This window comes from Lepidochelys olivacea, assembly GCF_965140295.1.
Source record: "Lepidochelys olivacea isolate rLepOli2 genome assembly, chromosome: 19".
Taxonomy (NCBI): Eukaryota; Metazoa; Chordata; order Testudines; family Cheloniidae; genus Lepidochelys; species Lepidochelys olivacea.
In genome coordinates, this window is record NC_140429.1 from 4,650,590 (window position 1) to 4,676,923 (window position 26,334).

At 43.1% G+C, this 26,334-nt stretch overlaps 1 protein-coding gene across 1 annotated transcript; it reads right to left on the bottom strand.

Annotated features, from left to right (window-relative positions):
• Nucleotides 1–7,047: 7,047 nt before the first annotated feature.
• Nucleotides 7,048–24,755, bottom strand: LOC311510241 (uncharacterized protein C1orf94; the record flags this gene model as incomplete). Its single annotated transcript, XM_084609766.1, has 6 exons — nt 7,048–7,123; nt 8,608–8,792; nt 11,046–11,120; nt 13,196–13,365; nt 14,586–15,253; nt 24,490–24,755. The coding sequence occupies 6 exons, from the start codon at nt 24,753–24,755 to the stop codon at nt 7,048–7,050; spliced, it is 1,440 nt and encodes a 479-aa protein (XP_084465892.1).
• Nucleotides 24,756–26,334: the final 1,579 nt, after the last annotated feature.

Below are 26,334 nucleotides of genomic sequence, written 5' to 3' on the forward strand. Positions count from 1 at the left end.
AGTCTTATTTGTTCCATGAGTTCTAAGTCAACTGTTACATATTTATGAAGAGATTTAGTGTCACTTTTGTTCTCTCTGAGTTTTAACTCGGTGTATAACATATATAGAGAGGTTTCAGAGTAACAGCCGTGTTAGTCTGTATTCGCAAAAAGAAAAGGAGGACTTGTGGCACCTTAGAGACTAACCAATTTATTTGAGCATAAGCTTTCGTGAGCTACAGCTCACTTCATCAGATGCATATCGTGGAAACTGCAGCAGACTTTATATATACACAGAGAATATGAACCAATACCTCCTCCCACCCCATACCAGCAGGACAGTGGGGTGGGGGGAGGTATCTTTTTTTCATGCTTTGTGTGTATAAAAGATCTTCTACACTTTCCACAGTATGCATCCGATGAAGTGAGCTGTAGCTCACGAAAGCTTATGCTCTAATAAATTGGTTAGTCTCTAAGGTGCCACAAGTACTCCTTTTATATATAGAGAGATAAATTGAAGTCCTGAAAAGACTAAACTGTGGTCTGTACCCCTGTAGAGAGGTAAGCTGAGGTACAGGAAACAAATAACTAACATAAGCAAAGTGCTTTCCTCAAACCCGTTACATTCCAGTAGCTCGTATGCCTGTCTCTGCACATCAGCCTTCTGAAAAGCTGCATAAACCTTCCCAAGGTTCCTGAAACTTCAGCGTGTATTAAGAATAGACAGCGGGGAGTAACAGATCAAGATGACTGGTAAGGAGAGAAGTAATTAGCCCTTCCTTGGAGACTAACCTATCTTTAGGAAAGTGGCTGTCTTTGGTTGAAAAAGAACACAGCCAGGGGTTTGGAGAATAGATGCTGGTGGTGGAATATCAGAGTTGAATTGCGCTTTTAGGCCTTCTCTATGCTACAGTTAAAACTGTGAGCAGGAATCCTGTTATGATGTGGTTGGGAAAGGATCAGTGTTCTAGCATGATTGATCAGTTGCCTTCATGTGATTATAACATGATTTGGTCTCTTTGGAAAAACATAGTTAGGACAAGTCGATATTGGAACTAGGTTCCCTAACCTGGCTATTGCTCTAGCGCAGGGACTATGAAAGATGTGAAGGAACTGGAAGGGGTGGGGGTGGGGGGCTATCCTTTATGGGAGTGGGATTTTGTTTTAAAGAGGGACTTTGTTTTGCACGTTTTGAGGGAGTCAGGTTGGAAGCTCATCACAACAGGGTTTATGGGGTGAAATCCTACCCTGTTGAAGTCAATGGGAGTTAATGACGTTTGACTTTAATAAGGCCAGAATTTTACCCCTTTTCTTTTTACACATTCTGTAAACCACTGAGGTGAGGCCACAGTCCTATACAGTTATTAAAGAACAATACCTCGTGATGATGGATTAATGGGAAAAAGCATGGTTAGAGAATTCCTCCGTAAAAAGAAATCCCTATGCCACAAACAGTAATTTTTTTTTAAAAAAGGTAAATTAAACAGACCTTTGTTTAATAAGCAGGCTCTTCTCAGACTATACTATGTTTTTAGGCACTGCAAGGGGAAGAGAGAAACAAAACAATACTTTCTCCCCAGCAAGGAAAGTCTGTGTGGTTGCATACGTAATCTATCACATTTACTGTGGGGCTGGGTTTCATGTACCCTGACCCAGAACCCGAAGGCTAAATGCCCTGAACTTTGGCTCTACAACCAAATTCATGGCTTTGGATAATCGCTGTCTTCCTGGGCTGAATGTGTCAGATGCGTAGGGAACACTAGACTTTCGGCAAAGGAGAAGATGTGGCTTGTCAGAGCAGGGCACCGAGTGTGGGACCTCCTGGGTTCTCTTCCTGGATTCCACGATCACTCTGCGGTCCCCACTTCATCTCTGTATTTTATTTTTCCTGCTCAGAAAAGTGGGTGCAAGAATACTTGCCTACCTTGCGGGGCACTGTGGGACTTCTTGTTTGGGCCATGAGATGGTTGGATGAAAGGTGCATATCATATTAGTAATAATCAGGGCCCTTTGATCTCTGGAAGAGGAAAGGACGTTAACTCTATCAAAGGTTCTTATATGGCATCAATTACTGTAGTATTTGAGCCCCTCTCAGCCTTAAATGTATTTATCCTCACAACACCCTGTAGGTCAGTGCTAATATCCCCATTTTACAGATGGGGAACTGAGGCACTGAAAGACAAAGGCCCAGATACTCAAAGGTGCTTAGGCACCTAACTCCCATTGAAACAATCCATTAGTGGTAAGCACATAAATACCTTTGAGGATCTGGGCCTACTCAAATGACTCACCAAAGGGCACACAGGAAGTCTGGCAGACCAGGGACATAAAGCCAGATTTCCTAGGCTCTAATCGCTGGACGAGCCTTCATGTCTGGTGCCCTTTTGCCCCCATGCCTCAGTTGAATGTTTATATGCCACAGAGTGCTGTAGAAAACAACTCGCAGCTTTCCTAAGTAGACTGTCTCTCCTTCAAGTTGACAGATGAGGATTTTTATTACATACTATTACTTAATGAACTCTTCTGTGGCAAATGTAATTCAATCTAGCTTCTGATTCCTAGTTTGTCATCAGTCCTTTACTAAGGAAGAAAAATGTAATAGGACTTGATGATGCTTTCATCTTGTTACATTAATTGTGTTAGGAATATTGAAGAAAAACCTCACAGCGGTTTTAAGGACTCGAGAACCCTACAATGTATTGTAATTCAGGGTGGGTAAATTCAGATGGAACCGAACCAAATTCTGAACCCTTTTTCCGGCTTGGAAAAAAGGTTTCGCTGGTTTTTATTTTGTTCCATTTTAAACTTTTTGCTCACATTTTCAGTTTTGTCTAGACTAGTGGATGAGAGGGATATTCTGACTTGGGTGGGACTAGGTAATGTTAGAAATCTCATGATATTTTTTGTCTGCCCACTGTTGGATATAAGCACTTGATTATGATGGGAACCAGATCTCCTGAACTTCCCAAGTTATTCCCATCCTGTAATCAAAACGTAATTGCTCTAATTGTCATATATGGAATAATCCTTTCAAATTGCAACACCAAGTGGGAGAAAATATGGTCCAGTGGTTATAGCAGTACCCTGGGACTTTAATGGTCTAGATTCTATTTGTTGCTTTGTCAAAGGCATGCTTGTGTTTTTATCTTACTATTACCCATTGGGAAACTGAGGCACGGTACAGGTTTGTTAGTTATTGACCCTTCATTTCCCCATCTGCAAAGTGGGGGTAATAACACTTCTATGTGGTGTTGAGAATTCATTATAGAGCTAGCTGGGAATTTTTTTTTTAAACAAATAAACATTTTTGCCTGGACAACCTTAATTCAGCTCCCTTGCACAGTTGATTATGTTACAGACTAATTATATGATCACAAACTATTTTTTGTGAGCCATGAGAGCCCACCTCATTCACTGCACAGAACGGACCTGCACTGGGGATGAATCAAGGGTGTGTGGTGAAGGAGGCTGTTGTGTGTAGGACCCTTGCTTCATTTGTTGCCAGAAGTTGAAAGGTGTGTAGTGAATGCGGCAGAGGGATTGCAGGGAAAGGAAGGACCATCTCATGGTTTACGCAGCTGACTGCTGCCCTAGAGAATCAGATTCTATCCCTGCTTCTGCCATAGAGTTCCTGGGTGATGCTGGGCGTGCAGACTTTTCAAAGTTGGTTGCTAATTGTGTGTTCATAGTTTCCTGGGTGCCTGACTTGAGAGCCTGGGGTTTGCCTTGCATCTGAGCACTCACATCTGCAGCTGAAGTCAATGTCTCAGTGTGCTTTGAGCATATAAAGTGCCATATAATGCTAAGTACTCTGAAAGATCAGGTACTGGGAGCTCAGATTGGGCACCCAAAATTAGTGGGTCCCCATCTGTAAAACAGAGATAATTCCACCCCCTCAGCATAAAGAGGTTTTATGAAGATAAATTCATGAATGTTTGTTGAGCAGGCAGGTACTACAGTGATAAGTGCTATTGAAAAGCCCATGAGGAAATGATTAATTTTGTCTTCAGAGCAGGGTTTGAATATTGTGCAGTAAATACATTGAACAATGAGGATAAAACAAAATATTGAATCATTAATTGAGTTCCGTCCGTCCTGTGCCCTGGCTGAGGCTGGGATGCTGTTGGAAAAAGAGTATGTGATCATGGAATTGAATACTGTATTACTGATGAATCATGATTATTGGTTGAGGGATAAATCAGAAGTTTTGTCCACTTGTTCAAGAGTACTGGAAGGGCAGTTACCTTCGTGTCCTTGCTAAATTCCAATTGGAATAACTGCATTCCTCTCACCTAAATTGCCCTTGCAGTATCAAACGGGTTCTTCCTTCCTATCCTAAACTGTGGTATAATGTTAATGGACCTAGTTAAACAGCTGCCATGTTCCTTCCAAAAGTGGGTGAAATTATCCCTGTATATAGCCTGTATATCAATGTGTAAAGTGCTCCAAGCCTTTCTGGATGAAAGGTGTTATAGAAATTGTCACTGACACCCATGAGAGCTTTTAGGGCAACATATGGCTTTGATTTCCCCCCCCCCCTCGCTCCCCCCTCACCACCCCCCCCCGCCCCCGCCGCCTTGGCATTCATTTAACAATATTTCAGCTTGTGTTCTATTATCAAGCTGTCACGTTCCCCACAAGCCATACATAGTGAAGGACATGGATATTTCACAAAAACACTGGAGATTCTTAATTGTTGGCCGAATTGTGTCTGGTAGAGTCTTTGCCTGTGGTTTGGCTTGTGGCACCTCTCCCCCTGCAGTAGCGTGGATTTCTTATCATACATTGTCATCAGTAGAATCAATCATCTGTACAACCTGAAATAAAATGCTGACACAGTGTGGAGAAAGAGAAAACGTAGGTTAATAGTATGTTTGAAATGTCACCTGAAGGATTGCTGTGAGATTAGATGTCAAGTGTAGCCAATATGGACGATGCAGCTCTGAAATCACTTAGGCCTTACTCATCTGAAGCCTGTAAAATATGGCAGGGCAAAAAAACATCCCCTCGGAGCACATTATGTGGTGTACAGGGAAGGGAGGTTTGAATTTATTTCCCAAACTCGGCTTTGTGGAGTGGGCTACCCAGAAGTTACTGCCATCTGTATTTGGGAGCTTGATCCTGCAAGATACTGAGCATTCTGCACCAATCCGAAGCCTATTAAAACAAGGGTGTTCAGGGCTGGTCCAAGGCACTTTGGATGACAATGTAGAGATGCCCAATATCTTCCAAAGTGCTTTGGATTGGGCCCTAAGAGAGGGGCTGAAAACCCTTAACTCCCATTGAATTTAAGATGGGTGTAGGGTGCTCTCCACCTTGCAGGGAACAAGTCTTGAAAACTCATGGGCAGGGATGGTGTCCCTGGCCTCTGTTTGCCCGAAGCTGAGAATGGGTAACGGGATGGATCACCTGATGATGACCTGTTCTGTTCATTCCCTGTGGGGCACCTGGAATTGGCCGCTGTCGGTAGACAGGACTGCGCTAGATGGACCTTTGGTCTGACCCAGTGTGGCCATTCTTATCTCTCTTGTCCCAGAGGTGTGATGGCAGAGATCAGCTTCCTTCTGTTTGAAATGAATGTATTACTCTTCCCAAATGTGCAGCTCATAAAGCTCATATATGGGTCAAGACTCTGTCTGGGAATTACACAGCCGTCGTAGTGTGGGCTTAATCTGATATCCCATTCCGCTGTGGTTATGTTCCAGATAATCCTTTTCCTCTCTGCATCAATTTCCCCTCATCATTCAGCAGAATGCAGTGCCTGCACAGAGCCCCATTATTTTATCCTTTGTATTGCAGAAGCACCTAGAAGACTTTTTCATGGACCAGGACCCCATTGGATGGGTGCTGTACAAACACAAAACAAAGAGAAGGTACTTGCCCCGTAAGGTTTACAATCTAAGGCCTTATCTACCCAAGAAATTATACTGGTATAATTAATCTATATAGTTAGACTCCCTGCGTGGACAGTCTTATCCTAGACTAGAGCGGCTTTTTCTGGTTTAACTTAAACTGCTATGAAAGCAACATAAGCTAAATCAAAAAAAGGCACTTATACTGGAAAGTGTTCACATGGGAGTTATACCAGTCCAACTTTAGTTATTGGTATTCACACTTAACCAGTATACCAGTATAACTCGCTATGTAGACAAGCCCTAAGTAAAGACCTACTGAAGTTAGTGCACAGGCAGACACTTACGTTATCGGTTGCAGGACCTTATAATTGCAGGTTGTAAACTCTTTGCAAGAGAGACGTTATTACCTTTATTTTTTTTTCTTTAAAAGCCAGAAGGGACCATTATGATCACCTAGTGAATCTGACCTCCAGCGTAACAGGCCACATAATTCCATTCAGTCCTTTCTGCATTTAAACCAACAGCTTATTGTTGAACTAGGGTAGAAAGACATCCATCATAGTTGTCTGTAGATCGCCTACCACTCTGAGGCTGTTTTAATGATATAGTCCCAAGCAAGAGCTATGTTGCAAGGGCAAAAGCTCACTTTCAAATGTTAGAGCCTGAAACTCTGAATTCAATAAAGGGAACATAGTAAAATAAGTTCCTTTGTACAGGCATTCTGGTTTCCTCTTCCTTAATGCTAAAACGTAGATCAGTATCATGGTTCCAGATACAAGACACAAGCATTTCCTCCACAGAATCAAGCCCCGTAGCTACTGAATGCCTGTGTGTTAATCTCACTTTGAATACACGACTCAAGTTATCGCCTCTGAAATTTGTGGTCATGATCCTTTTTATATCAGCCATCTTTATTACAGCAAAATTCAATTTTAAGCAGCTTAGGCATCTGTCATAAATAAAACATTTTTTTTATTTCTTCTCTCCATCTTACCCCCCCCCCCAAAAATCTCATTTGCTTCCGCTAAACAAAACTCTCCTCTTTTGGATGAATTGTTGTATAGCTTTTTCTTTATGCACAAGTCATGTAGGCTCATTCTAGACAGAAATCTTCACTGTGGGAAATACAAAATAAGTCCTTATTTGACCTCAGAATTCCTAACAGTGACTGAAGCTTCAGGGTCTCCAGATGATGCGTCAAAAAGTTAGATGATCTAAAAGTTTATACCACTCCCATTGGAAGAGAAATATGGGTTTGTCCTCACAGATCCACCAGGTGTAGAACTAAACCTAAAAAACATTGAAATTAAATCCAGTTTCATTATGATTTCCTCCACAGTTTCCCCCCCCACACACACACACGCTTCCTTTTGAAATTGTTTTTTGAAATCTTGATGAAGGGCCAGATTTTTAAAGGTATTTACATGCCTAAAGATACAGCTAGGTGCTTTTGAAAATCCCATCTGCATTGTTAGATGCCTAAATACCTTTAAAAATCCAGCCCTAAGAGTCATAGGCCTTGTATAGATACTTGTCTCTTCCCCCTAAACTTTCCCACTCTTGTTACAAACAAGTGGTCCTCCAGCATTTTAACCATCATGTCTAGGGATGCGTCTATACCGCAAATTAAGGTGAAATGTAGCTGGTAGACATAGCCCTGCTAGCTTTAATCTAGCTAGCAAGTGTAACAATAGGAGTGAAGATGCAGTGGTGTGCACCTCTGCATGGGCCAGCTGCCCTGGTACAAGTCCACCAGGGATCTTAGATTCATACTTGAGTTGCTAGCCCTTGCTGGGCTCCATAAATTCTACAAAAAATGGAAATTCAAAACATTTAGATTGGCCCCCTCTTGAAAAAGGGGAAGCATTTGTTTTCACAAAAGTCTCATCTAATTTTGTCCTATTCCTCCCACCCCACCCTGAATTTGGTGACTGAAAATTTTGTCATGACTTGAAAAATGTCCTAGAAATTCAAAACAACTTCCACCTCCCCTTTAGTGTTCTATCATTATTTTGATGGATATAGCTGTGTAACCATTAACATTTTGTTTCCTGAGACCCTTTACATTTTGAAGTCTGCCTGTGTGCAGGGACAGCTGTCATTTTTGCAAGGCAGGGCTGATGCTGCATGTTGCAGAGGAGACACACATACAAGGTGTTCTCTCTTTTATTTTTGTTCTTACGACTTTCCCTTTCTTTAAACTAAGACTCAAGATGAATGGTTTTGTGTCTGGAAGACAACTCATCTCAGAACATGCAGTGAAGGTCAGGGGTGGAGCTGATGGGGCTGGGGGAAACTTTAGATGGAGCAGTTTTCCATCAGATAGTATAGTTTTGTTGAAATCGAAACACTTTGCAGGAACACGGCAATTTTCACAATGTTTTTGTTGGAAAATAAATGAAATAAATTATTTTGACTTTTTTTAGATCAGGTAAAACGTTTGGTTTTGACTTTCATTTCATTTGTTTGGACTCATATTGAATTTTCTATAATATATTATAATGTTTCAACCTTACAGAAGTGAAACAAGTGAACATTATCACAACAAAACTTTTCTGGATTGATATTTTTTGGAAATTCTATTCGGTTGTAAATTTTGACTTTTTGTTCTGATTGGGTATTAAAAGCAGTTTGAAAAGTTAGAAATTCCAGCTGGATGGAAATTCCATTTTCCAACTAGCTCCAGTCAGTAGCTCCATGTGGCTTTACTGTAACTCACCAAACCCTCCCATGATGTGCTATGAGAACTAGACCACACATCAGTGTGGACGTACCCATATGAATGAGAAAAATGATACTGCGGCCCATCACCCGCCATTGCTGGTGGATCACGTACGCTGCTAGATGGTTTGGAGGGGTTCCTCTGCTGGTATGAATAACCGGGCTGGACCAGAGGGATATAGTTCAATAAAGGGGTGTAAGGTGACCGGAAAATCTGCTGTGGATTGTATGGAGTTACCTACAGATGGTAAAGAAACAAAGAGCAAGAAGTTGGTGAAATAAAATCTTTTACAGCCTGATCTGTAGATGCCAGTTGGAGCTAGAGATGGATGAAATATTTCAAATTTTGAAATGCAAAAATTATACTAAAAAGGGAAAATACTCCATGACATTTTTGCACAAAAATCCCCTTCTACTTTTTTTAATGACTGTGGGTCTCGTTAGAGTTTTGTTTTTTCTTAGGGTTGTTTTTTAAATCAGTGAATTTTCTAACTTTGATAAAACAGGGACATTTTAAAAAGAAATATATATATATATATATATATATATATATATATATATATATATATATATATATATATATATATATATATACACATATATTTCCCTTGCCCCATCACCATTTTTGACCAGATGAATTTAAGCGTTCAACTCTTACTGATGTCAAAGGGGTTGAAAGTGAACTCAGCACCTCCCAAAATCTAGCTCACAAGAAACTTAAGACATTATGACAATCAGCTGCAACTACAACAACAGGTATTTTTGCATTCATTCCTACAGAAGCCTTGCAAATGACACAAAACATGTCCAGGATATCAAAGCTGACAAGAGCTCCTCATTCTACTTCCTATTGTTCATCATACAAAGAAATCGTGGTGTCATTCAGATCTGATTCAGTTGCATTCAGCATGATGAAAGTGCTTCTCAGCCATGTCTCTGTTTGGAGAGAAAGTTGCAGTGATGTCTGCTATGTGGTATGCCCAGCTCTTAAATTTTGATCCGATGGGGTTTCTCCTTCACCCCACCCTCCTATAGAAGAGAAATGGAAGAGGAAAAAGCTGATATGTCTGAGTGCTGGGTGGGTTACATCTTGCTATAGAAGCCTCCTTATCTTGGAGTGAATGCCCAGAAGGGATTAGCTAATTTAGTGACTACAAGGGACCCAGCTCATGTTTGCCCAGAGAAAGGCCCACAAGTTGGTGACTTGGTTCCTTTTCAAACAAAAGTGCCATCCTTTTTGTAAAGTCTTGTCAGTTCTTCGGAAGGAAAAGATGGAAGAAGCAAGCAGAGCCAAAGCATCGTACAGACTGTCTAGGACAGAAGTGTGTTTGCTGAAAAGTAAACTACCTCTTGGACAACCCCCTAAGTTCCATTAGCTTGGCAGGGGCGTTTATGCGGCATGGGACACAGCATTCTGTTTTCCTTACCTATAGCAGTGCCGGCATATGGAACAGGGAGAGAGCCACTCCTTGGGCTGCAGTGATGACCATGGATCCACCATATGTATAGACGAGAATTTAGGCTATTGGACCAATGTAGTCCTGACTCCTGGCCACCCCCAAAACCATCTATGCCATCTATATTATTATTTATGAGCAGTTTTACTGTCCCAACTGAAATCGGGGCCTGCCTGTGGTAGATGCTGTGCAGTTATAGAGGAAAAGACAGTCCTTGGCCAAAGAACTTGCAATGTAAATAGACAAGACAGGTGAAGGGTGGGAGAGGACACAAGAAAATTTATCCTAGGTCACAGAGCAGAGTTGGGATGAGAACCCAGGTCTCTGGCTGTCAAGACCAGGGCCTTAGACTACACTGCTACACCATCTGGTAACATTTCTGTAGAATATGGTTATACTCTTTCCCCCCCAGCCCCCTGGGATAATACTGTGGGTGTTGCAGGACACTGCAAAATTCTCCGGGACTGCTGCCCTTTCAAAGTGATGGCATTTTCCCTAATTAATGTGTTAGCTCCCCAGCCCCAACTTGAGAAACCAGTTTGGATCTGAGACCAGAAGCGCTGCAGTGACACGCACAAGATCAGCTCTGTTGAGACTCTCTTGGTGACATCCAAGCCACTCCAGCTCTCTGGGGTGCCTCCTACTGTCATAGCTTATCTCACTGCAGCTCATCCAGTGTTCTCCTCCTCATTCATACATTAACTCACAATAGAAATGCACCATTTCATGATGCTGATTGTACCATTCTTTACAAAGGAAAAAAAAAGACTTTCCTAAGTTAACACTAAATGGAGCAAATACAATTGGATATTTTGGTTAGAGGTTTGGGGCCAGGCCCTCAGCTAATGTAAATTGATGTAACTCCATAGAGCTATGCTGATTTACACCATCTGAGGATCTGGCCCCCAATTTTTTTTTTTTTTGCACAGCTATCAATGTCCGTTATGCCACATGACAAACAGCTCTGTCTAATTTTTGATGCTTAGCATCTGTGTTCTGCAAATGAAGGCATATTTATAACCATTTAGACACACCTGTCTTGAATAGCATCCTAGGGGAGGGTGTAAAGTCTGCTGGTATGGGATCCGTGCTCTCTGCTGATACAAACCCTGTTAAAATACAAAAGACATGACTGACTAGGTCTTATTTGTATTGTGCAGTACGCTCCTTTGTCTTTTCAAGGACATGCTATTTGTTCAAGGGAATGGAGGTCAGCTGAATTTAGTTAATATCTTTGGCCAAGACTCTCCACAAGTCTAGGTTTCTTCTCTACATTACAGCTCTCTGTGGTAGATTCTGCGCTCTCCATCCTGTTTTGCAATGAGCTCAACTTCCTGTTGACCTCCAGGAGAGAAGGATTAATTATGCATGCAGAGGATAGCTAACTTGTCATTGAACGTATCAAGTGGCTGGCGAATGCCTATTAAATACAACTGTAGTTGATTACAGAGTGCAAAAGTGCACCCACAAAATGATAGGCTGGGTTGAGGCCAGTCAAAGAACTTAGTCCTAAGGATGAGATTTTCAAAGTGGTTTAAGGGAGCTGGGTGTTCAAATCTCGTTGAAATTGGATAGGGTGAGCCAGTGTGAACAGGCCAGAGGGATGATAAGACTCTGCCTTACGGCTAGGGTGGTATCTAGTGTTAAATCTAACAGAGTGAGCTGAGGATAAGAGAAATGCAGAGATAAGATTGGTGGAAGGTGGGACATGACTGAAGAAACTATTGCACATGTTAAGTGAAAGGAGAAGAATAAAGCTGATTTGATTTTTTTTTTCTGGTGGAACATTTTTCCCTCACCAGAAAATCTTGGTACAGATAAATCAAAATATTCCACATATGTATTGAATGAGGCAGGGAATTTCAGGAAGAGAGAGGATGTTCTCATGGTTAAGGTCGTTAAATACCACCCTGGAAAATTGGATTCTATCCTTACCTCTGCCACAGAGTTCCTATGTGATGCTAGTCAAGTCACTTAAGCCACATTTTTCAGAGGGGGGTCACCAGTTGTGTATTCCTCATTTTCTGGGTGCCTGACTTGAGACCCTGGTATTTGACTTGTAGAAGTGCTGATTAAAGTCAATGGGAGCTGTGCTTTGAAGTGCTATTTTAGTTCTAAATACTCAGAAATATCAGGTCTTGGAGGTCTCAAATTGGGCACCCAAAATTAATGGATACTTTTGACCTTTATCGCAGTGCGTCGGTTTCCCATCAGAACCCCTCCCAGATCTTATAGGGGTATTGTGAAAATGAATTCATTCATGTTTGTGAGGCCCCCTAGATAATATAATGATGATGAGCACAATAGAAAAGCTCAGGAGGAAATTAACATTTCCATCTTCAGATGTGGGCTGTAATTGTGTGCAGTAAGTAAGGCCTGGGGCCATGCACAGAATGAGGAGAAAACAAAATATTGATTAGTTGCTCATTGAGTGAGCATCATCCATTCTGTGCACTGAATGAGGCCGGGATCCTTTGGAAAAAATAGTCAGTCATAATGTATACACACAAGGAGAATCATAGAATAGAATATTAGGGTTGGAAGAGACCTCAGGAGGTCATCTAGTCCAACCCCCTTCTCAAAGCAGGACCAACACCAACTAAATCATCCTGGCCACGGCTTTGTGAAGCCGGGCCTTAAAAACATCTAAGGATGGAGATTCCACCACCTCCCTAGGTAACCCATTTCAGTGCTTCACCACCCTCCTAGTGAAATAGTGTTTCCTAATATCCAACCTAGACCTCCCCCACGGCAACTTGAGACTAAATTAAGGTTGTACAGGCAACCCTAGTTTTGGCATCCTTATCTGTAAACATGGCGGTCGTATCAAAAATCCATTTGGGGATCCTAGCAAATGAAAACTCTAAACTGGTGCTAACCTAGGAATGAAAACGAGTACAAAGCATGGTCAGTCATAACTCACTATGACTCATCAATTCAGCACCCTCCCAGTGAAGCATGAACACCCCTGATCACGAAACCACTTGTTCTCTTTATGTTTTGTTTGCCACCCAAAGTTATCCCCCGTTTTTTCCCCCGAAGCGCTCAGAGTTGGATAGCGGTCCATTTCCTTTCAGCTCCTTCCAATGGTACAAAGCAAAAAGGAGGTTTAGAAGCAGTGGGGGCTTCTAAGCAGTGGGGGCTTGCCAGGCTTAGATCTGCTGCATGTTTATTGTTCTGTTACCTGGAACTGTGGAAAGTTTGAATGGTTTGGATAGAGCGGGGGTGGAGGATAGTTCAGACTGAGCCACACTGGCTGGTTTAAGGAGGTGGTCGTTGAAGTGGTGGCAAAACGCGGGGTGAAAACGTTCCCATTGTATTTGAGGTTGTTCTTCTCTGATGCTGCCGTAGTTACTATAAAACAAAAGATGGTTACACACATTAGTCAACAGACGTGCCGGGCTTTTCTTTGCTCCAGTGGATCAGCCTAACTTAAAAGGGTGTGCTTTGCCCACAAACAAAATTTACTGAAGATCTCCACTACTTCCACTGGCTACAATCTTTCAGTATTGAGACCCAAGTTCAACAATTAGCATTTTAAATTCTCTAATTAGTAGGACCCATCCATCCAGTCATGAGAGGACTTGGAATTAAATGCAACTGAGGGATAAGGATGAATGAAATGGTTCAGCTAGAATAAGAATGGGACAAGACTCTTTGCATTGCATTCAAAACCTCTTTAGGGTTAGGGGGGAAAGCTGACTAGTTTTTCGTTTGCGTTAATTTTTTAGCATCTCTGGGTTTCAATAAACCTAGACCAAGATTTTCAAAATGGATTACTGATGTTGAGTGCCCATCCTGAGACATCTGATAGGGAGTTTCCGAGGATCAGTGCTCAGTACTTTCTGGCCCCTTTAAAGTGTTTTAAATTGGGCCACGAACAAATTATGGCCCCCAAAATACTTGAGTTAATTCTGGAAAATCTTGGGCCGTAGGGGTTAACTCTACCTCACAAAGTGTGAGATAATGCATTGTGAACCCAATCAGTGCCCATTGCAGTCAATGGAAAGAGTCCTATTGTTTTCACTTGGCAGTGAACCAAACTCCGTATTTATCCCATAACCTTGATCATCTCAGTTTTGCCTACCATGAAAATGATACCCTTGCTAATACATAAGGAAAGAGATATGTGCAAGATTTATTTCTGACCAGGCTGGCATCAAGTGCTGCAGATAGTAAGGCAGTTCCATACAAACTTTCAAGTTGGCTTCTTTAAAAAGCTACCAGTCATATCCGCCAGTCCATGGGATTTCAATATTGGGGTCACCTCCCATCTTTTTAAGTGGGAGAAGGGTGTTGCATAGATCCCAGCTGGTTGACAGGGAGGATGCTGGGAGTGGATCCCACTATGGAAAAGGTTAAGAACCACTGAGTTTGTCCCCTATGAAATGACATCTCTATATATAGCAGTGAATGCCATACCTGTTGTCTATGGCTGCCTGCAATCACAGGGCACTGGACCTGACCCAGGGGTCCCTTCCCATTCGATGTTGGCTGCATTTTAAACATCTCTTGCTCTACTTTATTCCCCCCTCCCAATCATTCCCAAATTATGCTTCCCAAACACCCTGTACCTGTGTTCTGAAGTCCCTCAGGAACAGAGTCAGGATCAGTTTTTGAGCAGATCTTGGCAAACACCGGGAGCTGCTTCTTTGGCCCAGGGGCTTGGCTTTCTGCTGTTGTCGAAGGCGGAGGCACCACTGCACTCTCCTTATGGGTGGGGGAACTGAACATGTTACTTGGTAGATAGTCCTTGGTCAGCCTGGTTTCCTCCGCCACCGTCTGGTTATCTGGCGCTTTGGCAGCCTCTGTGTGTTTCAACGGACACGGCACCAGTGACTTACTGGTCTCTTTGTTTGAAGCTACTGGGTTACTGCTCCCACTGTCCACTCCTCTTGCATTCTTGAAGGTGCATTTTGCAGGGCGCAGAATCCCAGCAATGGTGGATTTTGTAGAAAGCTGAGCGTCACAGAGAGACCTGAGTTTCATCTCCCTTTCTTTGCTTCCCATCATTGCTCGATACATGCTTTCTACTGCTTCTGTTTCATCTAGCAACTGGTCCCTATCGGAAAGCAGGAAAAGGCTGTTGTTTGATGAACTCTGATTTAAAGTAGAGGCAGATTTTTTGCTTCCTTCTAAACCTTGCATATCTGTCCCGCTAATGTTCTCCTGGGTAAGACTCAAGTACTCCTGTTCCACCAGAAGGGAAATCTCATCTTTGACACAGTTCTGTTCCAACGATCTACATGAAAGAGAGAAATCTAACACGGTTAATGCACATTCAACAAGGATATCTGCAGACAACTTGGATGAAACACATTGTGGGAACGCAAAGAATTATTATGAGAGAGGTGCTTAAAGTAAATTCTGAGTCTATAAATATATTTTTGCTACAAAATGAAATCCAAGCCTTGTCTACAGTAGGAAAATGACTTACTGTTGTCAATAGGGGTGTATGAATTTGTTGCCAAGCCCAGTATGCTTGCAGTTTTGCAATATTTGCAGTATTGAGTTCAGCATCAGTTCACCTGGCCTTATCAGTTGTTAGCAGTGGGGTTTTTTCCGACAATCAGTTGAAAAATGGGGAGAGAGAATTGTCTCCGCCCCCACTCCTTTTTAACTGAAATTTGAAATGTTGATGAAATAATCACAATTTGGGGGGAGGGGGCCACCACAAAGCCCTAGTATAGATGAAGTTCCACTGAAGCCTACATTGTGTGACTGTATTTAAATGGCCGTCATCACTATAGTTTCATAATCACTAATGAATTTTGATCCTTCCAACACCCTTGTGAGGTAGGGACGAATTCTCTCCACTTCGCAGATGGGGAAACTGAGGCACAGGTAAATTAAGTGATGTGCCCCAAATCAGAGAGAGAGTTCACAGGTAGGCAGAGAATTGAACCTAGCTCTTGGGGGCAGGAGCTATCTTTTTATTCTGTGTTTGTACAGCGCCTGGCACAATGGGGCCCTGTAGCATCTGGGGCTCCTAGATGCTACAGCAATACAGATAATCTTTATAATAAAATTCCAGGTTTGTCTCTCTGTCTGGGTGCCACTCTGAAGCCAAGAATCTCTGTAGAGTCAGTGTGAAGTGATGGAAACCTCTAGAAGCATGTCAGAGAGCTTTTTATTGTTTAGAATATCACCAGGCTCAATCATCACTGGGATGGTCAGTCTAATACCATCCAATTTACGTTCTCAGCCATTTTTGGCTTTCATAGAATCATAGAATATCAGGGTCAGAAGGCACCTCAGGAGGTCATCTAGTCCAACCCCCTGCTCAAAGCAGGACCAGTCGCCAATTTTTGCCCCAGATCCCAAATGGCCCCCTCAAGGATTGAACTCACAACCCTGGGTTTAGCAGGCCAATGCTCAAACCACGGAGCTATCCACCTCTCCCCACAGTTTTACACAGTTTATGGATTATGCCTGTGTTACATCACAGATTGTCAGCTAGTAATAATAGTGTCTCTAGAATTCCAGAGAGACAAGACGGGTGAGGTAATATCTCCCAGTCGGTCCAGTAGCCTATTATCCACTAGACTGTCTTTCCCTACCTTTGGCCATTTAGGGGACCAATACATATCACTAGCTCCTTTGCAGAGGGAGTCAAACTTATGGTAGAACAAATGTTTACTGAAAGCATTGGGGGCAGGTTAGAGGTCAGTGAAGGCAGAGTTGGGTTTGATCTTTCAGTGCAGCTTGCAATGAGATTGGCTTCAATGTTAGAGTCAAGCTGATGCTCTGAGAACATAGCCCTGAATTTGAAGTCTAATGGGAATAGACAATCACCTGCTACATGCAATACAAATCTGTCTCTCTCAACACTCAAGTTCTTTATCCAAACTGCACACACTGGGTGCACAAAGCTAGGCTCCTGAATCAGTACTCTTGACCTAAAAGTGGTCTGATCTCCAGAGGAGCTTAGACTCACAACTCCAGTTGCAGTCAGAGATCCCAGTCCTAGAATGAGTTCTATGTGAATTCAATAAGTTTATGGAGGATAGGTCCATCAATGGCTATTAGCCAAGATGGTCAGGAATGTAACCCTGTGCTTTGGGTGCCCCTAGCCTGTGTCTGCCAGATGGTGGGACTGGATGACAGGGCATGACTGACTCAATTTTAAAATCTATTGGGCCCGATTCACCATTGAGCTGCATCTTGTGCACCACGCACACCAGTGCAAAGTGAGTATGAAATGCTCCTAAATCACAATGGTTATGTTTTACACCCATTCTGCCCTAGCGGGCTGTGTTACTATGTGTGTGTTTTGTGGCAGCACCTAGAAGCCCAGTCATGGGCCAGGACCCTGAGGTACTAGGAGCTGTACAAACACAGGACAAAAAGACAGTTCCTGTCCCACAGAGCTTGCAATCTATTGATGGCATATGGTGCAGGACAGTGGTGAAATGGGCACATTCATGGTCAGAAATTGGTTTCTTTTCAATAACTTTTTAATTATGGATCTTTCCAGTATGGTTGCCTGCTCACAATACTCCCGCCTTCTGTTGATTACTTGTGTGATGAGGGACCCAGTTTGCTCACTTATTACCAAATGTGATTAGTAACTTAATGCATAAACTGGTTATCCTTATTGGCTTGCGGGACGGGATGGCCAGGGTTATAAACATGTACATATAAATAGCTTGCCAAACTTCTTAATCATCAATTATAAATTCACCTAATTATGTCTGATTATGGACTCACTATGTAATTATCAGAGATTTTAAACTGCCTGGCTCTTCTCGTCCGAAAATAAAATAACCAAGAAACTTCAGTGAAATACTGTGGAGAGAAACAGCTGGTCAGTTTTGGCGGGAGTGTTTTTGGGAGGTGGTGAAGTGCAGCCTGTTTAATATTTTTAAAAGATATAACCTTTCTCCCCGCCTCTGACTTCCATTCCAGTTCAAAGCTACCTTTGCAGTACAGATTAGGGCCCTGACCCTGCAGTCATTTACACATGTGGTTTTGCCATTGGTTTCAGTGGGACTACTCATGTGAGTAAAGGTAAGCATCTGTATAAGGGTTTGGTGTGTCAAGTACCCTGATCACATCCAGTTCTGTTGTCTTGTGGTCAATCCAGGTATCCCAGAATGTGCTGGGAGAATAGGGAAGGGTCAGTTGGTGCAATCCCCATCACACCTGGTGCACAAATGGGGCCATCAGAGATTTCCAGCCTGAGGCTTTTTCAGGATCTAGGTGCTACAATGGCCTGGGAAGTCTTTGATAAAGACAGGAAGCCAAACCTCAGGAAGGGAAGTAAATTTAGGAAAGGGGAGTGAAGGTCTGTTGGTGGCGAGGCTGTTCGAGGCAATTCGTATCCACATAAAGGGAAAAAATATCTAACATGGAATCCCTACTGGTACAGTTTTCTGATGACACACAAATTAGTGACATGGTAAAAAATGGGCTCACTCAAACGTGTGTTATACTGTTAAATGTAAGGTTGTACATTCAAGGAACCAAGAATGCAAGTCTCACTTACTAGGATGGGGGGTATATTTTGGAAAGCATTGACTGAGAAAAGCATTTAAGGGTCATGGTGGCTAACCAGCTGAACCTGAGCTCCAGTACATTGCACTGGGAGAAGAAAGATGGGTTCCTTGGACGTATTAGCAGGGCAATACAGAGCAGAAGTAGGCAGGCGTTAAAACCATTCATTATGGTATCTTAGTGAGATCATTACTGGAATACTGGGGCCAGTTCTGGTGTCAATATTTTAAAAAGGATGTCAACAAATTGGAAAGGATTAAGAGCTGCAAATATGATTCAACGTCTGGAAATCCTGCCTTACACTGAATTTCTTTAGTCACTTGCTGTATCTAGTTTCTCCAAGGGAAGCTAAGAGGTGATTTGATCATAGTCTAGAAGTACCTATGCAGGGAAGAGATTTCTGATGGCATGGGGCCTCTTTATTATAGCAGACGCAGGCGTAACAAATTCCTGTGGGTGGAAGCTGCTGAGATACATGTTCAGACTAGAAATAAGCTTCATATTTTTAACAGTGAGAGTAATTGACCAGATGAACAGTTTACGTAAGGGTGTGGTGGATTCCGCACCACTTGAAGCCTTTAAACAAGACTGGTGTTCTAAAAAAGATGCTCTAGTTCTCCCAGAACTTATGGGGCTTGATGCAGAGATGGTGAGATTTGCTTGGTGAAATTCTCTGGCCTGTGTTCTACAGGAGGTCAGACTAGATGATCATAACCGTCCCATCTGACATTAAAATCTACGAATCCATGTTGATCTCTATGATGGTTTATCATTATCGCTGCTTCCAAATAAAACTTCTCCTTCCTTAGAACTATTTCAAGCATTCTTCATATGGCACATCAGTTCTCAGAACCAAATTAATGCAAACACAGAAGGAAAGTTTTATAGCCAGATTTTAAAAGTGGGGAAGAACTTGAAAGGTGTGGCTGGCCAGTGGATAGGGCAGTGGGCTAGAAGTCACCAGACATGGTTTATGTTTCCAGTTCTCCATTGACCTGCTCTGTGACCTTCGGACAGACACTTAACCACATTGCTTCAGTCTCTCCATCCATAAATTGAAGAGGGTGTTGCTTTGATCTGTGGTTCAAGAGTCTGTGTAAGTGCTAGGTATTGTAAAGGGAGAGAGTCCTGTGTAGCTGGGACAGCTTAAAGGATCAAGCAAATACCATGAGCCAGCACTGAGAGCTGATGGGGTGAAAAGACACAAACAGGAAGGGAAACACCACCCCTTGGAAAATTCAGAGTTCTAAGATGCTACCAAGACTTTCCGTCTACTCTTGTATGACCCGTTCACCAATTCTTATCCAACCATCTGTAAAGAAATGCGGAGATGCAGACAAATCTTCAATATCAGATGAGCGCCTCTAAATTCTCACTGTAGCGCATAGTGTTTTTCAGTAAAGCTCTGCATTTCTACCATGCCTTTCATCCAACAAGTTCAAATTGTACCACAAATGTTAAACCACACAACCGTGTCTGAAGTATTGTTTCAATCATGTCTAAAATGCAGCCACTTCTGGAGTAGGAAATGCAGTTCCTGTTCAACCGCACCCAAGAATATTGCATAAAAGCTTAGGGCTGGAAGTGAAGACTGCCATATCCACCTGCAACTGCAGAAGAAATCAAGGGAGACAAACTCTGAGTATGTGGGTATGAATTTGCACACTAGACTTAAGAACACTAGTCATTCAAAAATAGTGACCAGATATCCCGTTTTTAAAGGGACAGTCCCGTTTTTGGGGGACTTTTTCTTATATAGGCACCTATTACCCGCCACCCCCATCCCGTGTTTTGCTATCTTTGCTACAGTTGCTATCTGGTCACCCTATTCAAAAAGGTCCACAGAGTCTTTAATGCTCACTAGTGGCGAGGACCTCCAGCATTACAGTAATCCCTGACACCGTACTGGGATATTGGGTTAAGTATTGACAGAGGCCCTAAACCTGCAAACACGTGCTTAACTTGGCACAAATGAGCAGAGTCGTTTACTCCAATTGTACAGTCCGTCCCCCCCCGCCCCCAAGTACGATTAAGCATGTGTGTTTACAAGATCACAATCTTTGAGGAAAAACTGCCACCTATCCATCCAATCTCTGAGCAGCAATCAGTGTAGGATATCTGTTTTTTGTGGAATATAGGACTCTGTGCATGCGAGCATGTGTATACACACACCGTGTGCATGGGCTGCTTGCCTTCGGCCTTCAGCTTAACAGCTCTTGAACAGTATATCATTCGCTCAGTAGTTCAGTATACATAACACCGAAAAAAAGGCAAAGTCAGTATAATCTCCCTGAATCAAACTACAGGTGAAAAATTGTTAGTGCTGGATGAGGACGCAAACATGAATCTCTACTGCCATGTTTCAGGCCTCCTTTAAAAATGGTGGTGAAGGCCCATCCAAAAATGTGTGTTGCCACACACAAAAGTGAATAGGAAAAAGAGAATGTCCCATTTGGTTTCAGTGCCTAAGTTGAGTCAAATTTTGACATCAGTGAAATATAAGACCGGTAAGTGCATGTGTACTCCACTGTCCTCTGCTGGATAGAATTGGAACTGATCAACTGTTTATCCTAGAGCCTATATGGCTAATGATGCTGCTGCTTTTGTGCAAGTGGTGGGGAACTTGTATGTTTTGGGGAGAAAGATCTGAGTTTTGTCTGTGCTGTTGCTGTCCTGTTTCAGGTAAACATGGTGCTGCTGCGAAGTTGCATGGCCACGGGTTACTTTTAATGCTAAAATACAAAAGCTAGAAAATGACCACGTGTAGATATCCCACTGGATAGATGTAAAATAGCCTAGATGGGCAAACAGCTCCATGAGCCAAATGCAGAGCAACGTCCTTTCAAACCTGAGAGAGTAGGAATGTTAATCCCAGAAGGATCGCTGAGGGGTTGGGAAGGGAGGTTGTATTGGACATAGACCATAGTGACCCAAAAAGCAGAAAATGGAGAGAATCAAGGATCTGTCAGTGGGGAAAGCTCACACGACGCAGGGAAGGTGTGTGTCAGGGAGGTGAAAGAGGAAGTCCTTTGGAGAGAGAAGGATCCTTAGCTAGGGTTGTGTGATACCTACAGGGGTGTGTAGGTATAACTGTCTGGCGCACCATTAGCTATTGGCTACAGCAAGGGACTGGAAGTCAGGAGGCCGGGGTTCTATTCCATGCTCTGCCACTGGGAGGACTTGTTTGTTGAGATTTTAAGGGGTTGTCCCTTAAGTGCTAAGGTAGTACAAATAATAATAAGGGGGCTTGGATACAATGCAAATTCTTTGCTGCAATATCGTCATAAGTCCTAGTGCAGCATCTGTAAAATGGGCTCAGCTTTTGTTTTTCCGATCGTAGTACTCGAATGGCATCTATTACCATCGTGTCTGAGCGCCTTGCAATCTTGTAATATATGTATCCTCACAACACCCCTGTGAGGCAGGGCAGTGCTGTTATCTCCATTTTACAGATGGGGAACTGAAGCATAAAGACACTAAGGCCCAGATCCGCAGAGATATTCAGGCACCTTTGAGGATCTGGAACCAAGTGATTTGCCCAAGGGCAGGCATGAAGTCTGTGGCAAAGAAGGGACTTGAAACCAGGTTTCCCAAGTCCTAAACAAGTCCTTAACCATCCTTCCTGAGCCATCCTTCCTGTCTACCTCATCTGTTTAGATTGTAAACTCTTCAAGGTAGTGAACTGTCTGTTACTAGATGTGTGAAAACACCTAGCAAAATGGGGCCCTGATCTCAATTGGGTCTACTAGGCGTGGTCACAATATGAATAAAACAGAACAGAGGCTCTGGATGTTTCCAGTGACTTGTCATCCTCCTATGCCTAAATATTCCAATAACAAAGCCAGGAAGGTGAAACTGTTTGTTCAAAAGATTTCAGATGCATTTAAAATGAATTTAGCTGTGATTTGCATAAGTCAATATTTTAAAATAATTAAAGTTTGCTAAATCAAGCAAGGTCACTAGGACTAATCTTGGCCCTCAGTGTTGTTGCAGATGACGAATCAGGTAATACATGGACCTTTATTGCCCATCAGCATAGACTGTGAGGTTTTTATAAATTCTCTTCCAGGAGAACGGATCTCCTGGCAGTTGGATAAGGACACTTATACCTCCAGGGTCAATGGTAAAAATATGGCCCAGGTTGGAATCCTCTCCCTGTCCTCATTTGAGCATCAGCGTTAGTTTCAGAGAGATTACTCAAATGAGTAGAGCGAAGCAGGTCTTGGCATTTGGTCAATGGTAACCAAAACCTATCTGAAGGCAGTTCGGTTATTACTTGTACAGGAACCAAGATCAGGGCCCCATAGCGCTAGTTGCTGCACAGACACAAAGTGAGAGACAGCCCCTGCCCTAAACAGACAAGACACAGGCTGTGAGGGAATGGGCGAGGTGACTTGCCCAAGGCCACCCAGCAGCTCCATGGTAGAGGTGTCAGTAGAACCCAGGTCTCCTGATTTCGAGGCTTAGTACACCTTGTCCACCGGCCCTCACTGCCTCTCTCATTGCATGAAAAACAAGTTTGATGGGTATCAGTCCAGTTTCTGTTTGTTCAGGTGTCCCCCTCAGAAGCTCCACCACGGCTCTGGTGCTCTTGTGAGCGGTCACGCAGCACAGATATAAAGGAAAGAGAGAGTATGGAACTACGCTCTAGTCTTCCCCTCTAGGTATGATAGTTTCAGGGCAGTTATGAGGCACTTTGGCAGGGGATAATGTTAGGTTGGTTGCCCTTGCAGAACTAACTAAACTCACTGCTAAAAAACAAAAATTCTGGTGCTTTAAGGGTCAATTTCATTTATTAAAATAGGGGAGGACTTAAAATTCAGATTTATAGTAGTTTAATTCTGTTCTACGCAGGCTCTTGTGCAGCCTTTCTCATCATCATATCTGAGCGCCTTCCACTAGTGCATTAACTGTTGTGATGAACATCTGGCTCATAAAGACGCTTGGGCCTGCATTCTCCTTTCACTTACCCCAGCTGTGCACTGGAGACTGACTTCAATGGAGTTACTCCAGATTCACCTGGATGTGAGAGGAGAAATGAGCCTGATTGACTCTTCATGTCTTCTGGAGCCTACCTTCAAGATTTTAGTATACTTAGCATGGATGGGGCACTGGATTTGGAGTCCGGACTCCTGGGTTCTATTCCTGGATACATATCACCGATTCACTATGTAACCTTGGTTAAATCCCTTCCCTTCAGTCTGTTTCCCCATCTGTATAAAGGGAGAAATGATACTAACTCACCTTTTATAAAGCAATTTAAGCTCTAATGTTACTTATTAACTGCATCAGAGCTGGCTGGGCCCATTCTGTGCAACCCTGACTGGTGTATTGCAGTTTTGCCTTAAGACCAGGACAGTTGCCATCCTCTGCTAATTCATTGCTGGGTTTGCAAATTTTACATTTTGTTTGTTTGTCCCACGTCCCCCCCCCCTCTGCTTCAGGAGAATACTATAAATACTTCCCTCTTAAATTTGAAAATTGTACCTCCTTCCCTTCCGATGACTTACCCCGTGGAGAGAGACTTGGCAGAAAAAAGTTCTCTGCCAAATTCAGCTTTCCTTTGTAAAGATCCGCTGTTTACAGTATCACATTTTAATTTTCTGCTTTGCTCTTTTGAATGCTGCTTTTGCTTCTTACTGTAAATATTTTGATCTTTTTTTAAATAAAAAAGCTGCGGTGGGGAACTGAATGCAGCAGCTGCTTACTGTGCTTCAGAATTACAGATGTGGCTCGGCATCACAGGGCGTTTTGCATAGGAAAATGAACGTGTGGAGGGAGAAGAGATCATTTTGCCCTCTGGGTTGGTGCTGTGAAAATAAACAACCACGGTGCCTTATCTCACCCAGTCTGAGAGCTTACCTACTCTGTTTGTACACATGTTCCCAAAGCTACTACAGGGAAGAAAGGGTGTAAGAGAGGGGTGAATTTCCATTTGGAGTTGGTCAGTGATCTCCTCTCTGACATTTTGAGAACACTCACTCTTTCAGGTAGTTGCTGCCCTCTTCTCTGAGGGGTTCTGATGACAAGACTGGGTGACAGGTAGGCTGCAGGACTGGTGACGTTGACGTAGGCTGGAGCTCTTCAGAAAGACCTTGAACCCGTTTCCAGATCTCGTGACAGGCTTTGTCCAAGCTGTCTTGAGGAGTGTTGTGGTGGATCCAGATGTGTCTTGGGAAAGGTCCTAGAGGAAATGGGCCTTTGGGGCTTATCGTCGGACCCTGGAGCCCACTCCCACGTGTGAGCATCTTTCAGTCTCTTCCCACCCAGGGACAAAAAGACAACTTTTTTTTTTTTAACAAAGTGTTTTTGTGGGTACAGAATAGAATGAAAAGCAACAAACCATGGTAACTCGGTAACCATAGAACCCCTGCGGCCTGGCAACTGGTATGAAGGACGACAAGCGGAAACAGCTCTAGGGTTGCCAGCACCACCCAAAGGAAGAAGTGGAAGAAGGAGCCACGTGTTCCCTGCCAAGCAAGGCTGAGAGCAGCCTCTGGGACCAGTCTCCATGTAATCGCCACTACTTCCAGACTCCATGTATTCTCAGGTCCATACATTAACCTTCCCCTCCTCCTTTCTTTGTTCTTTGCATTTAATGTACCCCTGGTGCATAGAGAGAGTTACCCCCAAGGTGTCTCCGGTGACGGTGTGGGGCCTCTCCTCAGCCATGTGTCCCTTCCCCTACGCCATATCAGGTCCCCTCCTTATCCTTCTCTCACAGAGATAAACTGAAGCAAAGAGACCGGAGGACTTACTTGGGAGAGGGTATGCATGTGTGGGACTCAGAACAGGGAGGTAAGAATCTCTTGTCCTGCTGTTTACCTCTGTTTCTCCAATCCAAGGAACAGGAGCACAGCTAGCCAAGTCTCCTCTTGTTCTGCAGATGGGCCCAAGAAACAACGTTTCAGAATTTGCCAGCATTTGCAGGTGTCTGGATATGGGATTTTGCTTTTGGAACTTTTTTTTTTTTCTTAACGTTCTCTTTGAAGCATTGGGCACTGGCCACTAACTGATGCAGGATGCTGGGCAGTATAGCATGATCTGGTCCAGCAATTCCTGTTGCCGTGTGCTGACTTATGTTTGTCACCACTGCCTTTTGCTGGCTCAGCCTTGTGATTGCCACCCATGAAGGTATATCTACTACACTGCAGCTGGGAGCATGCTTCCCAGGGCAGGTAGTGGCATAGCCTGACAGAGGAGACAATCCTTAATACTGCTACAGCTAATGAAGATTCTTCTTGCTCCCAAGCCCTGTTCCTGCTGATACGTAAGGCCATGAGGTGCGAGAATTATTAAACTAGGTTGTACCTGTGGACAGGTTTATCAGCTCTGGTTAAAACACATTTTGGTTTGGGGAGAGCAGTGGAATCTGAATGGGAAGAAGGAAGCCAGCACAGGCCAAGCTTCAGAAGCACTGGTTATATCTGCAAAAATTCATTTGGCAGTTGAGTCCAAAGCCCCCATGTCTGTGTGTGCACCGTGTGTATGACTGTGCCAAAAAAAAAAAAAAAGGCGGGGGAGGCAGGCAAAAGTCATATTTTTACATGTAAAAGTGCCTTTGAACATCTGCAGGCACAACACTTGGGTGTGGATTTTTTTCACTCCTGCAGCTGTTGCACCTTCTTTTGAAATCTCCACTCCATGTGCAGTCTAATATAAAAAGTGAACTTTTCTATAATACATATGCAAAGTCACAGCGACTCCAGCCTCTGTATAAACAGAGATTATTTTCTGTATGCGGCTGTTGGCTAATACTTTATGCCCAGCTAAATGCTGCTCTTTTCACCCACAGCACCTGTGTTTGGTTAACAAAGTACACTTTGG